Source organism: Montipora capricornis, chromosome 10 (genome assembly GCF_036669925.1).
Source record: "Montipora capricornis isolate CH-2021 chromosome 10, ASM3666992v2, whole genome shotgun sequence".
Taxonomy (NCBI): Eukaryota; Metazoa; Cnidaria; class Anthozoa; order Scleractinia; family Acroporidae; genus Montipora; species Montipora capricornis.
This window is the reverse complement of record NC_090892.1, coordinates 71665174-71691759: the sequence shown is the minus strand read 5'-3', so window position 1 is coordinate 71691759 and position 26586 is coordinate 71665174. Positions and strand designations below refer to the sequence as shown.

The following is a 26586-nucleotide window of genomic DNA, read 5'->3' as shown; positions in this document are numbered from 1 at the left end:
AACAGGTCGTTGGCGAAACGACCGGTATTCGCAGAGGATGGCAAACAAAATAACACAAAAGAAACTATGGTGCTGCGTCCGTGGGGTAGTAGTATGCAAAACAAAATTTGGTTTTATCAACGGAGTTGATAATGTAAATAGGCCACCGTACAGAGATTCTAAAAGCTGACGTTTCGAGCGTTAGCCCTTCGTCAGAGCGAAGAGCTAACGCTCGAAACGTCGGCTTTTAGAATCTCTGTACGGTGGCCAATTTACATTATCAACTCCGTTGATAAAACCAAATTTTTGTATACTATTTCCCCACCGACGCAGCACCACAGTTTCTTTAGAAACTACCTCCTTCATTCATTTTTTGTTCAACCGCTGCGACCACTAGACCCAAGACGACGAAAATAATAAGAGACCTGGGAACGAAACTTATAACAAGATGGCGTCCAAAACGAGTCCTAAAATTGACTTCATTCTTGTTGCTTTGGGTGGGATTGTCAGCATAAATCTCGTCTATCTTGGGAATTTCTTTTCTAAACCTAGAAGACAAAACCAAGTACAAAATTATCCTAATTCAAGCATTGTTAACTGTGCAATCAGTGATGTTTTTCAGCGCAAGGTACCTGTGGATACGATTGTGTTCTCCACTTTTACACCATCCGTCGTTTCTCAACAAGGCCCTTCTGACAATCGTGATATCGGTTATTGGCTTATCACAGAGTAGCATTGTCCTGGGGCTCATCTTTTCGGCGTAGAGCCTCACTGGATTTCTCTGTTGTCCTACTCAAGCTTGGGTGTGCTAATTTTGTTAACCACTGCAACTGTTTTCTCCGATTTGGTTACATGTACATTCGGCCTTTTAAATTCAAGGTCTTGTCCAAGTCCTTCGAGGGCACAGTATGCTAGATCACAAATTATTGCAATTGTATTAGTTACAGCTTTGTTTACAGCACTGGCATTACACAACGGACTTAAAGAACCTCTGGTAAAACAGGTGAATATTCCGATAAAGAATCTTCCAGCTGAATTTCATGGATTTACTATTGTTCATCTACCAGATTTGCATGTAGGGCCTACCATTGGTAAAACTATGCTGGAAAAAGTGGTTAAGACAACAAATAAGTTGAACCCAGATGCAGTTACAATAGCTGGAGACTTGGTTGATGCTACTGTGTTTCAGATTCGCCAGGCAGTTAAACCATTGCTCAAGTTAAGAGCGAGATATGGTGTATATTTTGTAACAGGTATAACTAGTTTTATTTTCCGGGCAAACCTTGGTTTTACAGAGATGAAGATGAAAGGCAACATGGTCCACTGGTTGGGGCATAGGATTTGCCAGTCAGATAAGGACAGTTTAATTAGAGTGTTACTATGATGATCAACAAATCACTTCCTCTTCCATTTTTTCTTCAGATTTTGAAAGTGTGATTGCTTAAGAGGGAGTATCACTGTATTGGTCATGTTCTAGCTGTAGTGAATGTCACCGTTTATAAGGCAATTGGAAGAGACGTTACAATTATTAGTGTGCAAAATTCACATGTGCGTGAAAGTTACTCACTTGGTTATCTGTGAAGTGGACTGCCCTTAGCTCATTAATGATGTTTAATAATCAAGAACTTTTTACGCATTAAATGTAAATTATAACATCACTTCTGACTGGCTCATAAATGATGACATTCGTTACAGCTAGAACTTGCGCAATACTCTCTTTAGCTTTGATTTTTATCCAAAGGTTTTTTACTGTGAGTGTAAGTATTGCATTACATTCTTTAACTATCAAGTCTGACATCATCAATATTTTTCTCCTCGATCCAGCTCTCTCTAGATTTTAAAATTAGTAATAGTGTACCATTAAATAGGAAAAGTTCAGTTAAAATAAACAGGTGTCCTTTTGAAATCAGGTCAAATTAGTGTTTTGATAACATAGTTTTAAAATCCAAAGAAAAAGAAGAATTGAATTTTTGGTCATACAATGTAGTAGCACTTTAATTAAGTAAAAGCTCTAAATAAAATAATATATTTTTATTAAACACTTGAAAGCTAGAAGAACAGGTAATAGTCCATCCTTTGGACTATATATTCTTCCTTAACACTCCGTGCTCAAATCCCACTCCTGTAGGAAATATTGTGTTGGATTCAGCATCTTTGGGACGCACTCACTAAGAGAATCCCTGATGTGGTTATACCATACAGGAAAGGAGACAGTACATGCATTGCCCAGCCCTGCCCTGAAATTGCAGCATTGCATATTTCCAATATAGTTTGCGAGAGTGAATGGTAAACAATGTGCCATGCTTTCATAGATACATGTAACAGCATTTTTGTCTAAAAAGATGTCATTACTGACCAGTCACACCAAAGAATGTACTGTAATCTCTTGTTTTTAAGGAAATCATGAGTACTACACTGGTGATGTTGATGGATGGCTTAAGGAACTGGAATACCTTGGTGTCACACCACTTCACAACTCTCATGTTCTTTTAACGCATCCAAACAAAAATCAGGCAAAACTTTGTCTTTCTGGTGTTGATGACTCAGAGGGTGGATTTCTAAGGTTAGCTTAACACCATTCAAGACGTAAGGGTGATAATGGAGATGGGAATGATCACTGTAGGCAGGAGTCTGTGCTGATATTAGATATTGTCAAAAGGAACGATGAAGCACTGAAGACTTAAAGGGGACAAAAATGTTGGGAGGTTGAACCTGGTAACAATGCTAGAGATTTTCTCCTAAAACAGAGGGAGTTGTGTACAACTCACACTGATTGCCTGTAAGGATCTCTGCACCCAAGTGAGTAGGAAGGAGACCACAGATAACAGAGTCAATTTCCTGCTTATTTTCAGATCAGGAAATCATGGCACAGACATCATACAGGCACTAAAAGGAGTAGATGCTGGTACTCCAACTATTCTCCTTGCTCATCGACCAAAAGCTGCTAAACTGGTCTTGGACAGCCACAAAGTTGACCTTATTCTCACCGGCCACACCCATGGGGGGCAGTTGTTCCCTATACATCTATGGCACCTTATTAGAGAACCATACTTTGCAGGCTTGTATAGACATAATACAGGGTCATATGTTTATGTGTCAAGTGGGGTGCATTTTTGGGGAATGCCTATGAGGTTATGGTCGGAAGCAGAGATCACTTATATTGTATTAGTTTCATCTGAAAAATGAACTTTATAAAAAGAGTAAATGTTTTTTAAAGGGAATTTAAAAAAAGCATTAAGTTTATGTAACAAGTTATTTTCCTTTCCACAAATGATGCAATTTGTCAGGGTATTGTATCAACTGGATGTAATGCCCTGTGCTTCTCAAATTTAATTTAATTGATTTCATTTGATACATGACTGGTTCACCAACCAAAATTTTGTGGCTGTGTTAAGGTCACATTTTGCTTATTTTTACCCAAGTAAAGAACACCTTTTTGCATATTGCAAATATGTCACTGGTCGGAGATCACTTATATCAATTTTCAAAAGCCCTCGCCCAGTGGTCCACTTATCCTTTTATGGAGTAAAGTAATGTCAGAACGTATCAAATGCATCAATACAGTTCCAGCTGTGTCAAAGGCTACAGTTATCTTTGATGTTACTTACTATAAATGAAATGCAATAAAATTGACTGTAAAAAAGAAATCAGAGAGGAAGATAATCAATTATTTATTGACAAAAAATACTCCATCTTGCACAATAACTCCACTTTCACTTGAAGTTATTAATTACATTAATCATTTATTTTGTACATTTTTGATCAGTTTTAATATTAATCATTCCATTCCTGATGCAAATTGTATCTTGCAAATGATTGGTTTAGGGGTTGTGGAATCTGCTATCACTATCTCTTGACCATCAGTAAGTCCAATTTCTGAAATAAATGTAAATCACCATAAATTTCATTTCCATGAAATGGTAAGATCATACCTGCAAGGCACATCCAGCTTTTACCTTTACGAAAAGTTAGGGTATCCACTCTCTAGGAAAATGGAGGCAACATTCCCTTCCTTCCAAGAATGAGCCTTTCATTAGAGCTGAGCCCACCTTCAGATCCATAATCAATCATCTAATTCCTTTGTCATATGATTTACCTTTTAATTTCCTGGGTAGATTATGCCTTGTTTTCTCCTCTAGGGACTTTACAGACTGTAGAACAAGAATGTCAGAATAACGAAGTTTTTATTTTCATTGAGCAGATCAGAGTGATCAAAATTCCCTTTATGTCCATAAGTCAATATGATTACCGGTACTTAATTTTCTATTATTATTATTATTATTATTTTGGTCTTAAAGCCAAATTAAAAGAAATGAAATAAGTAGCTCACCTGTATATACAAGGTTTTGTTTTTCCCATCAATCATGGTTGTGAGACTTGGAGCTTTCATTTGACTGTACAAGAAAAATGACAATGCTGCTGATCTTCCAAATCTGCGAGTGCAAGCTTAATTACGGCTATTAAAAAATTCAGGACCCCAACCTTATGCATTTTGATGGCTTGGAACCAGGAGCATTGTGCAAACATAGTATGACAATAATTCACGATCACCAAGTAATAGTAATATTATAATAATAATAGTAATAATAATCTTTTTTTTTTGAACAAGTATGTAAAACAGTCGCAAATCTAAAAAACTAGTCCAAATAAACAAAAACGAATAAACAAAAAAAAGTAATAATAATACTAATAATACTAATAATACTAATAATAATAACCCTGAGAAAAACCTCTCAGAGCAGAGTAAAGGAACCAACTACAAACTTTACCCACATATGGCCATGAGTCAGGAATTGAACCTGGGCCACATTGCCGGGAGGCGAGTGCAATCACCATCCCCGCTATAATGAAAACCACCGATCTGTGGAATGGGCCTGAATTATTGAGTCACTGTCCTGCCCACTTTCCCATGTAAATAATTCAAATTTGTGAGAGGCGTTGTGTTCAACGCTACTGTTCAGGCCAGGGAACCTTTCTTGCACTTGAAGTAACAGTGAGTCCATGGTTGCACTTGCGACCTCTTCACTGGACAAGAACAATTTTAACCATTTTCCCCCAGGACTCATGATTTTGAAAGCAGGGCAGGGCAGTCACTCAATAATTGGGGCCCATTCCACAGATCCGTGGTTTTCGTAATATTACATGTATTTTGGGGAAGCAAAGCACAGCTAAATATTAATGTCTTGAAATAATTTTGCATTGTTAAGTTACTCACTATGTAGGGCTCTCATGGAAAAAGTCAATCACTGATTTAATTGTGACATCCTCTGGAAATGTAAGAATGTGAGGTCGCTGGCTACATGCTGCACAGTCTTCCTGGAAATAAACATTCCTTGATAAGAAAATCTCTCCCAATCTGAGGAAAAATGAGCAAGCTTTTTGCTCATTTTTAAGTGGAAGGCTTTATAAGCCTCCACCACTGTCATGTTTTGGCGAGCTAAGAAACTTTACCCTCCGCTCCATTTCCTTCTGTACAAAAATAAACGTACCAGTGGCAAACTATTGAGTTCATTTCAGTCTACAATAGATTAAAAGGCAGGCAGAATGAATATGTGGTTAGGGTGCTGGATTTGAACTCCAGACGTCCTTCTGGACTCAAGTCTCATCCTGACCCCTAGCTGGAGTTGAAGTTGTTCACGGTAATCCTTGGTTTATCTCCTTGGCAGCACCTTTAAACAGCAAAACAGTCTGCCTCCAGCCAGTTACCCTGGGTAGCATTTTCAATGGTTAGGGTTAACCCCAACCCTTTTCTCTCAGGATAAAAGGTATACCGAGCATTAAAATGGGTTTGAAAGCCGGAAGTGCAGAAAAATGCACAATAGAATAAGGACATGTGGATTTCATTGCTTAAAAGCTATGCGCGATATAACCTCTAGGGAGAGGTTGTAATTGATGCAAAACAAACTTGTGAACACAGGAGCCAATGTGAACACAAAAGCGAATGAAAGGATCCTAAATAAGAAATTTTTACACCTTGGGTGATATTGGGATAAACTGACTGAAACATTAAATTGTTGCAAAATCCACCTTATCTCTATCTTTGTTAATAATTCTATTGGTATCGTAGCCATGTGTCAAAATAAATTACTTGGAATACATGAACTTGAAAGGTATCGGTTGACTTTCTTCGGTGCCGCAAAATGGACAATAGAATTATGAGGTGGTGATTTTATTGGCTATAAAAGCAATTCACTTGATCCCATGGAGCAATACCTTTCACCTCCCTCTTAAACGAGACTTATGTTGTCCAACAACAACAAAAATAACAGCTGTGGAGTCCAGTGTCGTTGGAGGGGATTTCTATGTGTGTGAGGCTTCAAACAGCCTCAATTCTTCCCGTCGAGTTCTGTGAAAATATGGATTTATAACATGCGGTGGGGCAACCAAAATGATGGGAGGTGTGTTGGGGTTTCAGTGTGAAACTTTTATTATGACGTTCGCTGATTTAGAAACTCAATTCCATGTTCTAGCCTGAGTGAAAGCTCAATAGCAGCTAAAGATTGACATGCTGGATTCAGTCTTTTGGAAATGTTATGAATAACATGAGCCCTCCAGATGTCAATTGGCTGCAGAAACATTTACTTCTTTTGTTCCGTACTTTAATAGCAAATTTGAACATCGCTTTAGCCTAAGTGTTGTTTTAACTCTTCCAAAATGTATCACCCTACTTCTGCGCAACATGGTATTCCGAATAAACGCTTTGAAGAGCATCTTGTTTACCCTGAAAAGCCCCTGAGGAGAAGCAGTCATGTATCTACATTATTGCAAGTAATCATAACTCGGGGAGTTAAGTGATGGCATTCAAACTAGAAATCCAGAAAAGTCCTCATCAACATCTTTCAATGATACCCTGATCTATATCATAACATCTATAATAATTATTATCATAACATACTGGCAATTTAAGCTTACCTTTTTCTCAGCCTCAAAAGTATAAGTGTACAAGCCATCTGTATCATTAAACACCATATAATTGTTCAGTGGATTACAGCAGCTGGTAAAAAGAGAATCATCAAAACTGATTACAACACTGTATGATTATAGACTAAAACCATCATAAAGCCATCTTAGATGGTAAACAAAAACTATAATAATTTATTAAAAAATAGGTAACTGCACATTTAAGGGGTCTGCTGTGAACATAAACTTTGCAAGTGACTTTTTTGCAAACTTTTATGTTAAGGGTAAACAAGCCCTAACTTCTCCCAAAGAAGTGTGACAACTTGAATGCAAAAAATGAATCAAGGCAATAGAAACTTCATATGAAAATGGCCAAATAAAATGTTTGGTTTATTTGACCTACAATCTTGGACAAAACTCTTGGGAAAAATTCTAGTTTAAGCATCATTTGACACACACAAAGTATATTGGTCCTTCCCCCTCCCCCCATACCAATTGATAATGTGATGCAAAATACTGTGCAAGTCATTTGGCCATTTTTTAAAACCAACACTGGAATGGGGGGAGAGGCAGGGTTCGTACGCGTCTTGAAAACGCTTGAAAACCCTTGAATTTTGAGAGTACATTTTCAAGGCCTTGAAAGTCCTTGAAAATCTCTGCTCATCATTCCTGGTCCTTAAAAGTCCTTGAATTTTTTCTGACCCGCATAACTTCAGTAAAAATAATCAGCTACTCAAGTCATGTCATACAGACGTGACGAGCTGTGGGGTCGAGAATGGTTACCAGTGCCTTTGCATTATTTTCACGCATCTTCGTTACGGAAAATGAGCAAGAATTGTACTGTCAGACTATTTCCATGGGTGAAATCTTTGATGTAGATAAAAAAGAGGTCCTTGAAATTTCAAAATTTGGCCTTGAAAGTCCTTGAAAAGTCCTTGCATGTTTGGTCTGAAAAAGTGTACGAACCCTGGAGAGGGGAAAGTGGGAAGAATTAATGTTAATCTTTATCACACAGACAAATTAGAGGGTCACATTTTCCCAACAAGTTTTGTCCAAGATTGTAGCTGCCAGTTCTTTTCAAAAATTCTGCAAGATTTAATGAAAATGGAAACACAAGATCTTCAAGTTAAACTCATCGCCACTTGATAAGCTTGGGAACTGGTGCCTTAAAAGTTAGTGGGAAGGGGCCTGTTGTGATCCAGGCATCACACGGTGGCATCCTTGGCAACCTGCAAGCATGAAACAATTTCCTATAAGCAGCCGCTAACCAGCAATATCACACTGGAACATGGTCCAGTGGACAAAATGCTCACTGTCCTTACCAGATACTTCCCTCCACAACCGAATAGACTCAGTACAGGAAAGGTGGGGCTCAATGAATCTGCAACGATTCACAAAAATGGCCCGCAAAGATTGCATGGCCATGCAAAAACAAGCCCTGCAGGATTCTGCGGCATCCCCAAATAAAGGCACGCCCATTTAATTTGGCGTGAACAGGTTACATGCCAAATTAACTTGAGATTAACCTTCCCTAAATTACATTTAGCCTCATAATCTAAAGGAACATGAAGACCCACTGGCTTCTACAAAATTAATACATTACCTAGAAACTAATTTGAAGACCTCCAGGGCACAAGCCGCTTGTAAAAGAAAGCAAAAAAAGATAGGTTATACTTTCTACTAAATCAAATTGAAAGTTACATAATTGTAGGTAAATGCTTCAACGAAGTACCTGCAATCACAGCATTTGTGGATGCCACGGCAGGGATGATATGCTTGACGACACCTTCATTAGAAAAAAAGTCCTAGTTATTCCTACTGTACTCAAAAGCATGCCTCTATCCACTTATTGAGGATTGATGTCACATAATATTTGAATCAGCATATCATTGAAGATATGAATTAGAGGGATGTTGAGAGAATTGAGAGAGCTTAATGGAGGGGACAGTATTTGACTGGTTAAGCAAAGACATTATCAGCAATACAAATTTATGCATTAATTAAAAAAATAGCAAGCAGGTGACTGTGTTTTTTGTTCTTGTCTGTTCCTTTGCCATTCTTGTCCTGACAATATTTTATTGATCTGAAATGGCCAAATCTGAGCTTATGTGGAGTATGCGAACACCTGTATGCACAAATAAATAATTATTATTTTCAATTTTCTTAAGTTTGTAAAATTAATATCCACATCCAATTTTATTCCTGGGAAAAGGTATGCGCTCTTCAAGCTGAACAACTTGGAACAATTATTGCAAAATTACCAAAGTAGCAATCATTATGATAGGGTTATGAATTTCCAGGACATTCTTATTGCTGTTATGACCTTCTTTGCTTTAAAGGTCTGGTCCTTAATCTTGGGGAGTCAAAGATGGCCAGGGGCCTGTTTCTCGAAAGTCCCATAAACATTTTGGGCCCAAAAAGCTATTTGTGAAACTAGCAACCACTTGTTTTTGGAAAGCCGATCTTTTGACATAATATTATTTCAAGGTAACAAAAAGCAAAATGACAGTGGACTTTGACGACTTAAATCCTCTCTGTTCTTGAGATGCAGAGGAAATTGTGACATTGGTAAATGGGCAGTGAAGTTTCGGGACTTTTGATAAATGGGCACCAGGTCAATACTGGCGAGTCTCATTGCAGTATATCCCTTCATTTGTTGGATCACATCACAGCTTTGTTGTGTCTTCTTTTTTTTTATAATTTATCCCTAACCAGTGTCTTATCTGAAGAATGTACTTTATTCCCAGGACTTTATTCAAGCACCTAGGCCATTTCCATCACAATTTTTTCTGCCAACTGGCTTTTAATTTACGGACACTTTTACATTATTTTCATCACATGACCGATGTTATGCAATACATGTAGCAGTTATGATCAAGCATGGGAATCACACCTCAAAACCTTCCATGGGATATCCATGACAAGTCACACATTCTTTGAACAATACTTTGTACAATCATACGTAGTCTCGTACTTATCTTTCTGGACAAAGGATTTTTCACATGAATGTGAAGTTTAGGATGTACATTGCCATTTATGCAAAGGGTCTACGCTTATTTTGATTTTTAGTTACTAGGTATTACAAATTGTGCATCAGGTGTTTTACACAATTTGCTACAGCAAAAGGACTGCTTTTCTGTGTCATTATTACCTTGGGTAAGTCTGTATGTGACTCCCTGTATGTTATAACTATCAGCTCTCTCTTTGGCTTTTTCAAAAATCCACTGCACATGAGCTGGGTCATCTCCATCAACAGGAACGCCCTCTGAAGGATGGTTCAACAAACACTGATCAATTCATAATTTTTCAAACGTTTTGTTTTGTTTTAATGTACCTGACTCTGGAGAACACTACAGCCATGACTTTCTAACTCTGCCGAATTATTTTAATTATCATTTAGCTTTACTTTTTACTCCCATTTTAACTGTAGACCTAGTTTGAAATTGAGCAATCGCTTAGTTTGATATTTATTGTCATCTTGTGTATAGATTGGCTAGTCTGATAAGTTTTGAAGTGGTTTATTCTCTGATTCTTTGGCTACATTCAGTACAACAGATTGCTGTGTTGTTCACACCTTTAACACTGCTTCATCACGTTACAATCAAGTAATGGAATCACATACACGCATAACATGTAACACATTCAAGGGATTATCTTTTTACCTCTTGCACTGTGCGTCACTTTGCCTGAGGGGATTGATCAAGAAGTAGGAAGCAAACTTAAATGAAATTGATGAAGACCTCACTCTGGAGAACACTACAGCCATGATGTTCTAACTCTGCTGAACTATTTTAACTATCATTTAGCTTTACTTTTTACTCCCATTTAAACTACTTAGTTTGATATTGTAAATATGTGACAATGTTTTCAGAGTATCTATCATGTCATAATAATATTGCACATGGTATTTTTCCTATTATGGAGAATGGTATTATTTTTCAGTTAATTGAAAATAAAGTTCTCACTGCTATTATTGTATATGTTTTGTTTTAAATTATTATTATAAAAAAGGAAAGGAAATTTATTTATAATAAGTGTCTAGTTGTTCTAGCACTGGAGCACTAATTGGGGAGACTGTAAACTGAAATTAACAATTACGGTAACGCAAATCAAGTCAAATATTGGTTTTTGAGGAGAGGGGAAACCGTTGGAAGTACCCGGAGAAAACCTCTTGGTGCAGAGTAGAGAACCAACAAACTCAACCCACATATGACGCAGAGTCTGGGAATCCAACCCAGGCCACATTGGTGGAAGGCGAGTGCTCTCACCACTGTGCCATCCCTGCACCCCCATCATCATCATCATGATCGTTGTTATCCTCGCTCTACACAACAGAATATTAAATATTTTGCTCTCCAATTGATGCAGACTTTTGCAGTACGGAAACGTTTGGTATATGCTTGTTTGCTCCAAGTTCGAAATCCCACTTATTATTAATTAATTAATTATTTGAATTAATGTAGTACTGGTATGTTATTATCATGGTCAAAAATACCTCCAAAAGGATGTTCTTGAGGCCAAACTAACACCTTTGCATATTCTATACAATGTTCTGGAAGGCGAGGGGTGTGCGCAATGGTACACAAAGGAAAATTAACCTACGAAAATAGGGATATGACATTAATTTTACTGCTAAATCATACAATACTCTCAGATATACATGATCAACAGAAAGATTTGAGAAATCAAACTCTTACTTGTGGGGGATAAAGATCAAGTGTACACTCAATGCATGCTGTCAATCCAGGAATGATGACTCTTGCATTGCCCTTAAAACCTGTAAAAAGAGCTGTGTAGTTTATTGTGCACTAAAAATGGCCCTTTATCAACTATTGAACAATCAATTAATTATTATTATTATCATCATCATCATCATCATCATCATTATCATCATTATCATTATTATCATTTAATTAAACCTAGAATACGAGCATTTCTAAAACAGGTTGCATATGATTTAGCCAAGCGCAAGGAGAAGTCAGGCCGAAAAAAAGTGGCTTACAAAATGGAATCCAGATTTGGTGCAGCCATTTTTCTCAAGCCTGTCTTTTCCTCACACTCTACTAACTTAGTGGTAATGCTCGTAGTCTGCACGATCCCCATGTCTATATAATAATATTATGTCAGGACTACATCTCTCAGATGATTGGCCAATTTACATGAAGCAGATCATAATCTTTAAGAATAAAATATTAATTATAATAAAGGCCCACAAGTTTGACTTCATTGGAGCACCTTCCTGCTTGACTTAATTTCTTTACCAATCCTCCTCTTTTATTCTACTCTCGTTAAAGTTACTGGGACTGGTGTTGCACCTTTTCTAATATTAATAAAGTTAAAAACAATTTAATGTGACTCACAACAGAAAAGTGAAGAAACAAAGGCTGCTACTCACAGCATGTCATTCAAACTTCGTATGAGGTTTAAATTCGACTGTACAATAAGGCATGCAGTTCACTCCTACTGTTGTCTTAACAGAGGAGAATTGTTATGAACTTTAAAAGCTTTCACTCTAGTGACATCCAGTACTTTCAGTCATTGAAAATACATGTATATATTATCCATGCTGTACAAAACCACTGAACAGCTAGCAGCTAGATCACAGACTACCCTTCGAAAGCAACCTTGAAGGTAAACCTTTTAACAGCATGCAATCCCTAAATGGATTTCTCCTATTTATGTTTAGTATTTTTTCTTGCCTTCTGTGCCACCATCCACCACAGGAATAATACTTGTTTGGTCAAGGTCGCCATCATCGTCATATTCTAGTAAACTAAGCTGCAACAAGGCCAAATTATATCATGATGATGATAACGCAAAGACAGGCAAAAATTAACGATAAAAACCGACGTTTCGGTGTCTTCATGACGCCATTGTCAAGGAGAAATAAAAATTACATAGTTTGCGGCGAGGTGTAACATGAAATTAGCATACAGTGTTTGAAGCTAATTATATAAATACTTTTGCGCGAATTGAATCGCTTTGCACGTTCAGAGTGGGTTTTAGGTCTCTGATGAAAAGCATTTCATTCACCAAACAATCAAACTTATTTCTACACTTTTTCAGAATGCTAAATCGCCTCAGTAGGTCTTTTGGGACTTCGCCGTGCTGTTCGTGATAGTGTTTATATACTGAAGATGCCTTTTGTTTATGTCCATCCACACGTGTGTGTAAGTGTCCACGCGTATAGCCCACATAACCTGCATCACACAGGTCACATTGAAAACGATAAACGACGCGTTGTTGGTTGACGATCTGTGGCTTAGTTTCGCGTACTTTAAGATCTTGGCCAATTTTTCGGCTAACGAATACTGGCTGGACAGTTGTCTGCACCTTTATGCTGAGATTCTTGAGCTCTTTCTTAACATAATTTGCTGATTCCTGGTCTTTAAACGGTATGACCACACGAACAATGGCTCTTGGTTGTTTGGGCGTCTGTGAGGGCTGCTTATCAACGATTCTAGAATGTAAGAAGGTGTTAATGGTGGAATTTACCAAGCGTTCCGGGTATTTAAGGTGTGCGAAAACTTTCTTTAGGCGATCACACTCTTCAGAGAAAAAGGTCCAGGAGGAAGATAATCGGTGTGCGCGATCAAGCATGGTTGTCAGTAAGCTCCGTTTGTAGCGATTGTCTACATGGCTTTGATAGTGTAATAGTAGCCCCGTGTTTGTGGGTTTCACATAAACCTTGGTTTCAATCCGAGGTGCATGTTTGAGTAATGCGGTGCCAAGGAAAGGAAGCTTGCCGTTCTTTTCCACCTCCATGGTGAATTTGACCGAAGTGTGGGCGCTGTTGAGGGTATGCAGGAAAGTAGTTGCTGTTGCTAAATCAGACATTACAGTGAGCGTGTCATCAACATATCGACGGTAAAAGGATGGTAGTTTTCCTTGCCGCTGGAGGGTATCTTCGATGGATGACATGAAAACGTTAGCTAATAAGGGCCCGAGAGGGGACCCCATAGCAACGCCATCTGTCTGTTCGTAAAGAGCTCCGTCAAACTGAAACAGTTGGCCTTTAGTGGCTACGCTTAGGAGATCGACAAGATCCGTTCTGGTAAGGGCAAGATTGTGCGTTGTATTGAACCAATTGTTTGTAAAGGCTCTGTTGACCAGGATCTCTATTGTTTCATCCAAAGGCACGTTTGTGAATAACGAGGAGACATCATACGAAACCAAGATTTCACCCTTGTTGATCTTAAGCTCGTGAATCTCATTTGTGAAATCAAAAATATCAGTAACTGTATACTGATTAAGTGACAAGGGCTTCAATTTCTCGTCGAGCCATTTAGCCAGGGGATAATTGTACGTGTCGGTCGCTGATAATATAGGCCTCATAGCCAATTGTTCTTTGTGGGTTTTTGGCAACCCATATAAATGTGCCAATCTGGAACCTGAAGGGCTCACAGAGTCTGCAATGGTCTTTGGCAGAATTCTACGAACAATGGAATCTAGGATCTTCTCCTTTTGTAGTAGCGGGTGGTAATGTTTGGGTGGTCTGCCCCTGGTCTTGGGTTTCTCCAGGGGAACCGCACAGAACTTGCTTGTATCATTGATTGAGGCTTCAGATAGTAATCGTAAGTATTCGGTTTTGTCCAAGACCACAACACCAGACCCTTTGTCGGGTTTCGTGATAACGATGTCGTCGCGTTCTTTTAACTCCTCGATAGCTCTCAGCAGTGTCTTTGGAGGTTTCGGACTCTTGCGCTCGATGTAATTTAGTGCAACGGAACGTAACGTTGCCGCAGATAGTTCCTTTAAATTATCACTATTGAGGTGGGGTTCAAGGCTCCAATAAGCTTTTTCAAAGCTTGCTTTCACATCTATGGCAGACACACGTTGAGGAATAGCAAATTTCAATCCTCGGCAAAGGACCAGTTTCTGGAAAAAGGAGAGGTTGTAGGATGACAGGTTTAAAATATGTTCATCAACGTCTATTTCGATGTTGAGCAACCGTAAGATCTTCTTTGTGTGGGTGTTCATGACTTCCTGATGATACTTCTTTCTAAGGCTTACCATTGTACGTAAAACACAGACGTAGCGAGGCAAGCTACAGCTCCGGCGAATCTCATCGTAGATGGAATTGATCTCGCGTTTTAGATATGCACTCTGTCTGATCTTTCCATTTAGTTCCTCAGAGATGACATTCCTTGTAAAGGTTTCAGAAGACTGCTTCCATTTAGAGCGCCTTGCTTTGTCGACTTTAGCAAACGTTGGAGTTAAGTCGAAGTTCTTACAGAGTCTGAGGAATTCGATTGAGCCATCGCAGTTAATCTGCTTCTTACTACATTGTTCGAGTCTCCTGAACAAATGTAGTTGATTATCGCGTTTTAAGATTCTTATCAATAAAGATTTGGTAATGCAAAGACAGGCAAAAATTAACGATAAAAACCGACGTTTCGGTGTCTTCATGACGCCATTGTCAAGGAGAAATAAAAATTACATAGTTTGCGGCGAGGTGTAACATGAAATTAGCATACAGTGTTTGAAGCTAATTATATAAATACTTTTGCGCGAATTGAATCGCTTTGCACGTTCAGAGTGGGTTTTAGGTCTCTGATGAAAAGCATTTCATTCACCAAACAATCAAACTTATTTCTACACTTTTTCAGAATGCTAAAACGCCTCAGTAGGAACGAAAAATTGGCCAAGATCTTAAAGTACGCGAAACTAAGCCACAGATCGTCAACCAACAACGCGTCGTTTATCGTTTTCAATGTGACCTGTGTGATGCAGGTTATGTGGGCTATACGCGTGGACACTTACACACACGTGTGGATGGACATAAACAAAAGGCATCTTCAGTATATAAACACTATCACGAACAGCACGGCGAAGTCCCAAAAGACCTACTGAGGCGATTTAGCATTCTGAAAAAGTGTAGAAATAAGTTTGATTGTTTGGTGAATGAAATGCTTTTCATCAGAGACCTAAAACCCACTCTGAACGTGCAAAGCGATTCAATTCGCGCAAAAGTATTTATATAATTAGCTTCAAACACTGTATGCTAATTTCATGTTACACCTCGCCGCAAACTATGTAATTTTTATTTCTCCTTGACAATGGCGTCATGAAGACACCGAAACGTCGGTTTTTATCGTTAATTTTTGCCTGTCTTTGCATTACCAAATCTTTATTGATGATGATAACAACACCTTATTTTTAATAACAGGGAGGCTGATGCAGTGGTGAGAGCACATGCCTCCTACCAATATGTGCTGGGTTCAATACCCAGTCTCTATGTAAGTAAGTTGAGTTTGTGGGTTCTAATCTGCTCTTGGAGGTTTTACCCGGGGTACCCATGTTTTCCCCTCTCCTCAAAAACCAACATTTATTTTGATTTTTAAAATAATGATCACTGTCCCATATTCCTCTAGTCCTAGAAGACCACTTCTGTCGAGAAATGTACTTAATAGATGCACTTAATAGATGCATGCCCAATTTTGACATATAACGTGAAGTGTCCCTATATAAAGTCTAATGCCTTTGCAACCTATTTCCAACTGTAAGGTTAAGGGGGTTAAAGATTAGTGTTATTTTTAGCTTACTTAGGGTAAATGCAGCTCTTCATCCTTACCCAAGGAGCACCATTTGGTGGAGACTTCAAGATGTTAATTGTCTGAGTGTATTCCAAGACACGAGTAATGATAACTTATTGAAATCTGCGTGCATCTGATTACTGCATCTCTGGACATAATTACCAGTATCTGTTACTGTTACGTTAGAAGATTTGACACTTAGGGTGCGTTTGATTGATCCTATTCCGGAATGAGAATATGTGGAGTGATGATTAAAACGATATGTTTGGCACGTTTCGAAGCAGCATGGATAACAAAAATATGTTAAAAATAGCATTTTAGCAGCTATCTGACAATTTTAATGTGAATTTCCGTAAAAACGAAGGATTAATTTATAACTTACATTCTCTGTATTTAAATTCCGGAATACGGTCAATCAAACGCACCCTCAAATAAAATAATCATTTATTATGATTATGATTATGATTATGATTTTATTGTTATTATTATTATTAGTAGTTGGGACAACCCAAGGGGATCTGCTGGCAATGGGCCTTTACATGCTAAGCGTTCAGCTTCTGATTACTACATGTAGTCTGCAGGCAGCGTTGGGTATAAAGCAATGCTGGTTTGCAGATGATGCTTGTGGAACTGGCTCCATCGTAGAAGTAAAGAGATGGTGGGATATTTTGAATAACCTTGGTCCGGATTTCGGATATTTTTCCAGACACCAGTAAATGCTGGATTATTGTAAAACTGGATAAATTAGAAGACGTGAGAGATGGTTTCAAGGGCACAGCTGTCAACATAATGGCAGAAGGGCAGAAACATCTTGGAGCAGTGATTGGATTGCGGGAACATCTAGAGGATTATCATGTCAGCCAGAAGGTGACTGGTTGGTTAAATGAAGTAATCAAGTTAGCAGAGTTTGCTAAGTCATAGCCACAGGCCTTATCAGGCAGCTGGTGTAATTAATATTCAATTTCCTTGACAAGGGGTGCCGGAACTTTGACTGAAGAGGTGTACTCTCATGCTTTGCTTGATGGCTTGGATTCCTAGACCAAGACTGCCTAAACAAACTGGTAGCGCAAGGATCTCCCTTTCTAATCAATAAGGTTTGCGCTCCATAATTGCTGGGAAGAGAACCTGTGATATTGCATCTTCCAATGGCGCCAGCAAATCCTGAATGTTGGGCAGAGTTCTCAAAACGTTTGTCCACCGATGTTTCAAGCCAAAGGTATACACAGCATAGGATGCCCTCATAACAGACTACACAATGCACCACAAGAAGCAGGTGAGTAAAAGAGCTCAAAGACTGGGCAGAGCGAATTAAGGATGCTAGCAGCCCCTCAGAAGACTTGCAGAGCATTAGAATTGGTCACAGAGAAAGGAGCGTTGATGTGGTTAACGGTTACCATAGTACCCTTACAGGAAATGGGTTTTACCGTATGCAAGAGGGAGTTCTGCGACGCCCTCAAACTACACTATGACTGGCCAATCGATGATCTGCCCTTCAGTTGTGTATGTGGGGAGGTTTTTACTGTAGATCATGCCGTGATCTGTAGATGAGGAGTGTTCATTATTCAGCACCACAACGAGTTAAGGAATCTAGAAGCCAAACTCTTGAGTAAAGCTTGCACCAATGTCCAGACCGAACCTGCCCTACAAGATATCTTTGGTGAAATGCTGAACAGAGGATCTAATAGAGCACCAGATGCAGCTACATTGTTTTGGTGTTGAGGGCAAGCAGAGGGCTGGAGGACAAGATGGTAAGGGGAACAAGGAGAGGTCAAAGAGGTTGTCGAAAAGTTGGTTACTTTTCTCAGTGATGATGGTCTTAAGTGGCGAGCAATGAGGCTAAGGAGGTACTTCAGAGGAAGAAACTCAGGTGGAAAAGAAGGACTGAGAAGAACATTGTGGGATGGAAGCAGGATTTGAGAAGGGTTGAGGAGATGAGGTAGGGGACTGAGCTTGGGAGGAAACTGATGGATCAGTTGAATAGGAGGTATCAGGTTGTCCAGAACCGGATGATTACAACATGCTTGTTGTTGAAGAGGGGTCAAGTCTGGGAGCACAAAAATTCGGTGGTTTGTACACAACTGTATGAAAGTTAGAGAGAACACCATGTTCAAGAATAACCAGAGTCAGTTGTACATTCCCACAATAATGTATTTCGTTTTGCAAAACTCGTAGGCCTTGGCAGTTGGCAGTTCAATGCTCATTGACTCCAATACTGAGTGCAAAAACTTCATTATAATTATTCACTCGATGTGAAAAGAATTTTAGTTATTTTGGTTCTGAAATGTTATTGGTTCATACAGCTAATATTACTGGATAATGCTATCTTGGTTAGGGAACGCGTCCAAATATCGGCATCGGGTCACGCTGATGCCGATCAAACGGGTGCCTATTTTTTCCGATTCCGTTTTCAATTGGTACCGATATTATCGGTACCGAATGAAACGGAATCGGCAACGGGTCAAAATTCTTCATTGGGCCAATTAACAGATTTCATCAAATCTTGACTTTATATCTGTCAGCGTTTACCAAAGGGTTGAAATCGTCAGTCGCGCTAAGTTACTGACAAAAATTATATCGGGCAATGTTTATGTCAACAAAACGCAAAGCGTGAATGATTGAGTTTTCAAATGAATTAAATGCACAAACAGGCTGGGTAAGACCAACTGTTTATCACCATATTGTACGTATCTTGTCTCTCTAAAATAGGTATTGTTTCAAAGACAAATGCCTTCATCAAAGATTTCTTATAGAAGACAATACCAGGCAATATGAAAAATTTTTGTATCAAATTGTTTCATGAAGAAACAGCAAATTATTCAACAATGCTGAAGACAGAAGAGCATCTCTAAGTGAAAGATAGCGCACTGAATGCATTTACAACCTTTGAATTCAAAACGCGTGATTGAAGAATCCTTGCTGGAGGAATTCTAAAGTGTTTTAGCCAAGAAAATAGGGGACAGAACACTGTCAGATCAGGCATTGCGTGTTTATTATTGTCAGTGGATACATTTAAGCGAGCGAACTTGAACCGGCTAGAATCGGGCAAGTTGTTTATTTCTTTGTAAACTTCTCTCGTTGAGTCAAACTCACTAGACCTTTCATTGTTACGTTGATCGCACATTCCGTTGACGTTCTGAATTTTTAAAGAAACAACTAATTTTTCGCTCTTTTCTGAAACGAGATAAAAGAAAGCTTTCTATAATTTCGATCCATCACCAGCACATGCCAACAAAACAGTTGCGTGATTCTTCTCATTTCCCGTCGTGACAATCTTCTCTGCGTAATGGTGCTCGTTCAGTTTGGCGGCAGGTCGAAGTTCAGTGGCGCTTTGTCCATATTTACAATAACATGGAGTGGGTAGTTGTGTTCTTTGCAAAGTTTTGTAATATAACTGTGAAATCGGATGATCTTCAGCGAAATTAACGATGCGTAATTTATCAGACCAGGGGCCTGTTTCTCGAAAGTCCCGAGAACTTTTCGGGCCCGAAAAGCCAGTCGTCAAACTGCAATCTGCTTGTTTTTAAAAGCTTATAATTTAACATGTTCAATGAAAGAAAAACTAAGAGGATTGCGAAGTTTGACGGCTTGGGACCTCGGCGTTGCAAAGATATAAAGGAAAATAGGCCCGAAAACTTTCGGGACTTTTGAGAAACAGGCCACAGCAGTGTAAACCCTATTAAGTTTCGTGGCCATTTTGATGTTTCAATTAATTGCTCAAAAGTGAAGGCTATGTTGATCAGTTGTTCATTTAAACAGGAAGGTTAAGTTATCAGTGGATATAAATTTTTAACTCTTTGTTAAGGACGGTGCCTACTATTGTAATTGCACATACGTTCTGCGCATCTCGAGATACTCGGATTTCCTATCGGCGTTGCTTATTAATACAGGGATATTTTTGTGCGGTTCAAAACTACGCGGAGAAAGCAGAACTTAGCAAGGGCTCTTGGTATCCAAAAAGAAAATTGGGGGTAACCATGCATTTTGCAGAGATAATTAAGCTTCAATTTGGCAAAGAACGCCATACATTGCTTTGTATTTTAAAGCTTTTTACAAATATTGTTGATTCGAAAAATGCGTGGTTACCCGTAATTTTCTTTTTGGAATTCCATAACACTTGTAAAGATCTGCTTTCCCTGCATATTCAGGAAACGGCGCAAAAATACCTTTGAATTAGTAGGCACCGTCCTTAAGCCTTCCACTTCTCTCAAACAACGGATTTCGTGCATAATACGCATCTCAATTTTCGGAGCTGTTTTAGCAGAAAAAATGTGCGTATTATACACAGCTAAATACACGTACGGTAATTGTTTTACTATAGAGAACAAAGCAAGTTTGAAAGACTGTTTTGTTGAGGGAAATGACTCTCATTATTTGGTTTCGTGACACGTTAGCAGAAACAACATATCCTTATCACTCAGATAAATGTGATACCCCATTATCCACATCGGGATGTATCTGGCTCCGATTGAATCAGAAAGTTTTTATCACTATCGGAAACGGCAACTGGTGCCTGCAGATCGGTACACCGATTCCGATTTATCGGAAAATTGATCAGGTCTGTTTCCATTGGTCGGGTTCCCTACCGATATTTGGACGTGTTATTATCCTGTTATTCACTACGAGGTTTCTTATTAGATATCACAGAGCACAAAGTGGATAAAGTTAGCCAAACTTGGCACCCTCAAAAATGATCACCTCTGGTTCTAAATGGGAAATAACATCTAATAATGAATAACATAAAATAGTACCAATTACTTTGAAATAGTGTTACAAGGAGTTGGGGGTAAGGGTAACTCAGGCCTGATCCAAGTACCAAATGCAAAGGAGGCAACAAGTTTTCGGAGTAGTATTTGGTTGGCGGAAATCCTAGAAGAGGTATGATATGATGAGGATGCTAGTTGCTGGGAAAAGGTGAGGGGCAGAGGACATGGGGATGGAGTTTGAGAATTGGAAGTATGGTGTGAAGTGTGCTGATGTCCGGTATAAGGAGGTTCCGGATGAGGTATTTTTTAAAGGGTGCTGGAGAATGGGGATGAGAAGATCTGGAAATAATTGGATAGAAGTGTTGAGACAACACAGAAGATTGAACATAATTGTCCAGACTGTGGTGGATAGAACATCTCCACAGTGGACATTTTTGGATTTCTGAGCATCTTTGGAAGAGGATGAGAAAATCACCAAGTACTCTCTTCTGGCAAAGGAAATCAGGAAGATGCATTGGGTGTCGATGAAGATTATGCCATTCGTGGTCGGTTGTTTGGGTGTGGTGTCTGGTTGGTTCAAAGGTTTTTTTTTCTTAAGATCTTGGGATTCCAGATGTGTTGGGAGGAATGCATGCATCCAGAGTCACTGGGATCACCCTAATCCTCCACGTCCGGACCTCGGCTCCAGATCTGGGGTTGAGGTTAAGCAGTGTTTATGCCTGCAGAGTCAATACCATCTCAGGAGGCAGTGTGGCCCAGTGGTTAGGGCACTTGCCTTGAGATCCGGAGACCCCCGGTTCAAGACCCGCTCTGACCACTCGTTGAATTTGATCCTGGTAGTCCCTGGTGCAACTTCCCAGCTGCACTTGTAAATAACTGGTTTGCCTCGGGCCAGTTGGGATTCTTAACAGTTGTTGATGTTCTGTTCTGTCAATTTGTTGAGTTTCATAGGCCCCCTGAAAAGCCCCTATGGGGAGTGGTCAATTAAGTATGTATTGTATCTCCTCACAGGTTGTTCTGTCCACAGAAAGGCTGCATGAAAAGTAACATTCATCACTTTTGAGTTTTATATTTGCTTGTTCCTGCACATTATAATTGTAATCAGATTCCTCAAGCAACTAGACCCTCCGTGAGGGTACACTGGGTTGCCTGTGGTACGTGCACCGTTCCAGACAATTTTTTTCAAGTTGGGCGGTCATTAAGAAGTCATACCAGACGAGGCCCTTCGGCTCACAGGTCCTCACACGTTCGTACGACGAAACGGACCTCTCCTAGCGTAATATTTAGCTCTAACAGTGAAAGATATTGTTTTGGTACTGTCTATCATTGTAGTGCCATGGTAGAAGTCTTGGGTAAATAGTCTGAGAAGACATGTGGTTACTAGCAAAGTACTGAACCCAGAAAGATTGAAGAAAATAAATGGGAAGTGAGAAACACTGGCTTCTGGGCTGACATGTTGATAAACTTCTTTTGACCACAAGTTTAAGCGTGCCCTCTGAGCATCTGACAGCTTTGTAATACCGTTCACTGAAGTTAAACCCTATTGGGCGGGGTTAGTGTCTGGATGGGAGACCAAAATAATATACCCCTCATAAAACAGAAGCATCGGGCCGAAAATACTATTAACGCTAACAAATGCGAACTCAGCAAGGTACAGATTTTGTTAGCTTGCTTTATGCAAAAACAAATATTGATGTAAAAGTAAAGAAATATTGATACACAGTTTTTAGAAAGAGCAGAAGGAAGTTTCCAGGACGATCGCTCGAGAATAACATATTTACGATATGAAAACAACATTTATTTTGAACCGTGAATATAGAATATAAAAAGTTACGATCAGCGACAAACATTTTGGGGGATTTTTGCAACGTTCAATTTTGTTATTGTACGTTTTGGCTGCACAAATAAATCGCAAAATCGAAAGTGACATCGCCGCAATTCAGCGGGCGCCATGATGAAGTTACCGCGGCATGTTTACTCGCCAAACAGTGAAGTATCTGTGTCAAATGATGGCAAGATACCGGGTTTTTGTAAGTTTCCTCTTCTGTCAAGTGTTATAAATTAAAGTTTGAGAATGAAATGAGCGAAGTCAAAACAAAGATCACAATCGCTAAACTCTTGTTTATGCAAAGTCAAAATTTACTCTCCAAGACGCGTACGACGTTATTTCTTCTAACCAGGTAATTCCCTCATTTTGGAAATAGCAGCTACTTTATTATTCAACTGCGTCACAATTCTTCACTGATTTTGGGGCTCATTTTGTTGAAACTCAAGCACGCTTCCAACAGGCCTGGGAACCCTTCCTGCTTACAGAGCAATACTAAAAAACTTCTCCCATATCACATTTCAACCTTAAGCTTGAAAATTAATACACAACATGATAGTATAATTCACAAAGGCAGAAAATACCACAGAATCCTTTTCCAGCGAAAAATTTATTGGGAGAAACAAACAACATATTTGCTCTTAGAGGCGAAAACTTCTTCCTACTTCATTGCGTGCGTGAAGACAAGAAACTCGATCGTGTTAAATTACCATGTACTTCAGGTCACTTTGATTTCGGCTCGACGGGCGATAGATTGTTGTCGAAGTCCATCGCCTGTATATCCAATTGACTTGCCATTATTAAGCTTTATAAGGGTATATTTTGTTCAAAGATCCACTAAAACGCCATTCGCATTACATGACTTTCGACGCCATTGCCGGTTAAGTTAATTGTTCTACTGTGTCCACCAGAGAAATCTACGCATTTCCAACTACCCTCTCGATCCTACGAAAATACGCTAAGAAGGCGCTATGCACAAAGCCACCACTTAGCAGGGGAGTGACAGGCAAGACTTTTCCCGACACGGAAAATAAAAAAACCCACGAAATGAAACCGAGATTCCGACTGGGTTTGGCAACCCAGTAATGAACAACACAGAGTTCTGCAGTCCAATGCCACAAGTCAAAAGTCAATGTTATGGTTCAAATGAAATTTTTTCTTGACTCAAAATTGTTCCAAACCAGCTCAATTTTAATTCCTTGTTGTACAATATTCATTATCATAAGCCCACACACGGAAAAATCAAAATTGAACTGGTTAAAAATTTTGAACCAGGAAAAAATTTGAACCATAACCTACAGGTAAACCCCCCCCCCCTCCCCCCACAACCCCTAAGAAAAAAAGAAAAGAAATAGGATGATAGAGGATAAAAAGGAAAAACATCCTCTATATTTTTTATCCAACCAAGACTCAACAGTCCTTTGGGAAGCAATTTTGTACAAAACTTTCCAATTCAGTGATAATCCACTGTACAGTACATGACATCTTACAAATAAAACACACCACCATTCCATTGATCCACCTTCTTGCGACAATCGAGTCCAGTCCACAAACTATGATATGAAATCCTTGCAAAAAGAATTGAATTTTAAACTCCATGTTATGTTAGCAATTTATCAATGTTTACATTTTTCTCAATAATAAATTGTACTGTATCTCTCCCTGCATTTGGCTGACTAGAAAACGATTCCCGCACACTGTATACATAATGGAAGATACATGTAACTGCAGGAGCAAGCAAGCCAACCAACCACAGGACATTTTCAGGGATGTTGCTAAGAGTTGAAATGAACTGAAAGGGATCGACTTTTTAGCAGCTGAAATAACGCCTTACCCAAACAAAAGCAGGATGGCTTACAGGGCTTCTGAAGCACAGCCCAAAATTACAAGTTAATAATCAACTTGACATAGCTAAAAAAACATTCCACTTACAGTATGAAGGAAATTCCTTTAGAAGTGGATTGTTTTTTACCTAATAGTAAATACCATACATTCCTTGGAATGAACAGTATTGAATCATAAAATGAAAACTGTCACACATGATAAAACCAGAAAAGTGGAAATTTAGTCTTCAATCATCTCCTAGTATTTAAAGGTTGGAAAGGGAAAAATAATTTTATGGGGTATCAAAAAGAAAACTACCACAAAGAAAGAAAACTTGATCACTAATAGGAAACATCGATCATTTTTACGGATTTTACAAAGTAATGTTTCATCATTTGATATAGTTGTTGAATTAATCAAAAAGTCAACTACAAGAAGACATTCTGAAAAGTGATACTACATGTAGCTTGGAAAGTGTGGAAGAACTGAGAACAGCTACCGGTATGTTGGATTAAGGGACACCTGGAGGAGGTGTGCGGAATCGAGGCATGCTTTAGCTCGGCCATAGTAGTAGTAGCAGTAGTTGAATTAATTATAAAATAATACCGGTAGTCTTTAGTTAAGACTATTATTTTTGCTTACAAGTTACTGTGTGATTCTTTAAAGAACTTAATTGACCTACACAGTTATTTACCTCTGTAAAAATCTGCATCAAAATCTTGAATCTTTTTAAAATGTCTGCAACAATGTGAGTTAAGTAAACAATATTATTGTGCAAGACAATTACACATGTACAAACATCAATAATACTTAGTCTCAGACTGCTTACTAATAGGCAAACAATACTTCACAATTAAATTTTGATCGGAAAACATGAATAGAAAAGTCAATATCATTACAAAACAATCATCACTAAAATATTATTTTGAATTGCTAAGAGACAGTGAAAGTATAAATTAAGTGGCACTATAATAAATATTGTTACTTTATCTGAAGGATACGGAATAACACTGCATCCAGCAACCCGACTGTTAACAAATTCAGCTGCTACTTCAGCTTTAGCTCTCCCAATATCTTTAGGTCTACAAATAATAATGATATAAAAAAAATTACACTATAAAAGGGAATTACATGTAATGCATCATATCTTGTTCTTCTATCATTAGCTCAACACAACAAGTGTAAAATTCAAAAAAGACTTACCTAAACAAAAATTGTCTATTTAAGTTTGAGACATCTATTGTGTCCATATCAATAACATCAATATTCCTAAATCCACAAAGGGCCTAAAAAAGAAAATTGAATTGAGGGTTAAAAAACGTGTAGGCCATTTCCAAGTTCATGTCTGTCTCCTCTTCAAAGCGAATCTAAGTGCAAAGTTTTGATGATGGTAATTAGTTCTACATTAAGTATGAGTGAAAACTAATTTTCATAAGAAAAACTTTGCAATTAGACTCACTTTGAAGAGCAGGCACACATGAACTTGGAAATGGCCTATCAAAATTGTTTATTTAGGTATTTTTTGTTTTGTGGTAAAGATACTAGGCATTATATAAAAGTTAACCTCATTCCAGGGTACTAATGAATTGTCTCCCAGAACAATTCAAGAAGTACAAGACTGGAAAAAGGATTGGTTAAAGGCACCAAGATAACATCTGAACATCTAAACAGAGCCATCACCAGGTTAAAAGTCACATAACGCTGATGAAAAATAGAGAGCTGTGAGCTGAAAATTGGCACTTGCAGAAGTTGAGGTATTGGGAACAAAAACTTGGTTTAATAAATTTAATATAATAATTATTATTCCTAATTGTGAAAA

General features: G+C 38.6%; 3 protein-coding genes across 3 annotated transcripts in view; 1 reads left to right on the top strand and 2 right to left on the bottom strand.

Annotated features, from left to right (window-relative positions):
- Nucleotides 1-427: 427 nt before the first annotated feature.
- Nucleotides 428-3626, top strand: LOC138019496 (transmembrane protein with metallophosphoesterase domain-like). The gene is given in 5 exon segments (XM_068866305.1): nucleotides 428-498; nucleotides 500-732; nucleotides 735-1232; nucleotides 2377-2542; nucleotides 2832-3626. Coding segments are annotated over 5 exon segments (1302 nt in total). The 3' UTR covers nucleotides 3166-3626.
- A 79-nt stretch (nucleotides 3627-3705) lies between these two features.
- Nucleotides 3706-26586, bottom strand: part of LOC138019495 (NEDD8-activating enzyme E1 catalytic subunit-like) — a 29090-nt gene continuing 6209 nt past the window's right edge. The window contains exons 4-18 of the mRNA XM_068866304.1: nucleotides 25971-26053; nucleotides 25769-25849; nucleotides 25462-25505; nucleotides 24447-24511; nucleotides 12579-12657; nucleotides 11577-11656; nucleotides 11375-11477; nucleotides 10031-10144; nucleotides 8612-8665; nucleotides 8483-8519; nucleotides 6892-6973; nucleotides 5195-5295; nucleotides 4310-4373; nucleotides 4076-4130; nucleotides 3706-3855 (exon numbers count right to left, since the gene is read on the bottom strand). Coding sequence (XP_068722405.1) covers nucleotides 3758-3855; nucleotides 4076-4130; nucleotides 4310-4373; nucleotides 5195-5295; nucleotides 6892-6973; nucleotides 8483-8519; nucleotides 8612-8665; nucleotides 10031-10144; nucleotides 11375-11477; nucleotides 11577-11656; nucleotides 12579-12657; nucleotides 24447-24511; nucleotides 25462-25505; nucleotides 25769-25849; nucleotides 25971-26053 — 1140 coding nt within the window. The 3' untranslated portion in view covers nucleotides 3706-3757. The remainder of the gene's footprint in view (nucleotides 3856-4075; nucleotides 4131-4309; nucleotides 4374-5194; nucleotides 5296-6891; nucleotides 6974-8482; nucleotides 8520-8611; nucleotides 8666-10030; nucleotides 10145-11374; nucleotides 11478-11576; nucleotides 11657-12578; nucleotides 12658-24446; nucleotides 24512-25461; nucleotides 25506-25768; nucleotides 25850-25970; nucleotides 26054-26586) is intronic.
- On the bottom strand, nucleotides 12701-15503 carry LOC138019758 (uncharacterized). Its single transcript, XM_068866632.1, has one exon. It carries the CDS (start codon nucleotides 15286-15288, stop codon nucleotides 12829-12831), a length of 2460 nt encoding a protein of 819 aa, XP_068722733.1. The 5' UTR covers nucleotides 15289-15503; the 3' UTR covers nucleotides 12701-12828.

What these genes read in the sequence shown, in the direction of transcription:
- LOC138019758 (XM_068866632.1), bottom strand. Translation starts at nt 15,288, where the DNA reads ATGAAGACACCGAAACGTCGGTTTTTATCGTTAATTTTTGCCTGTCTT.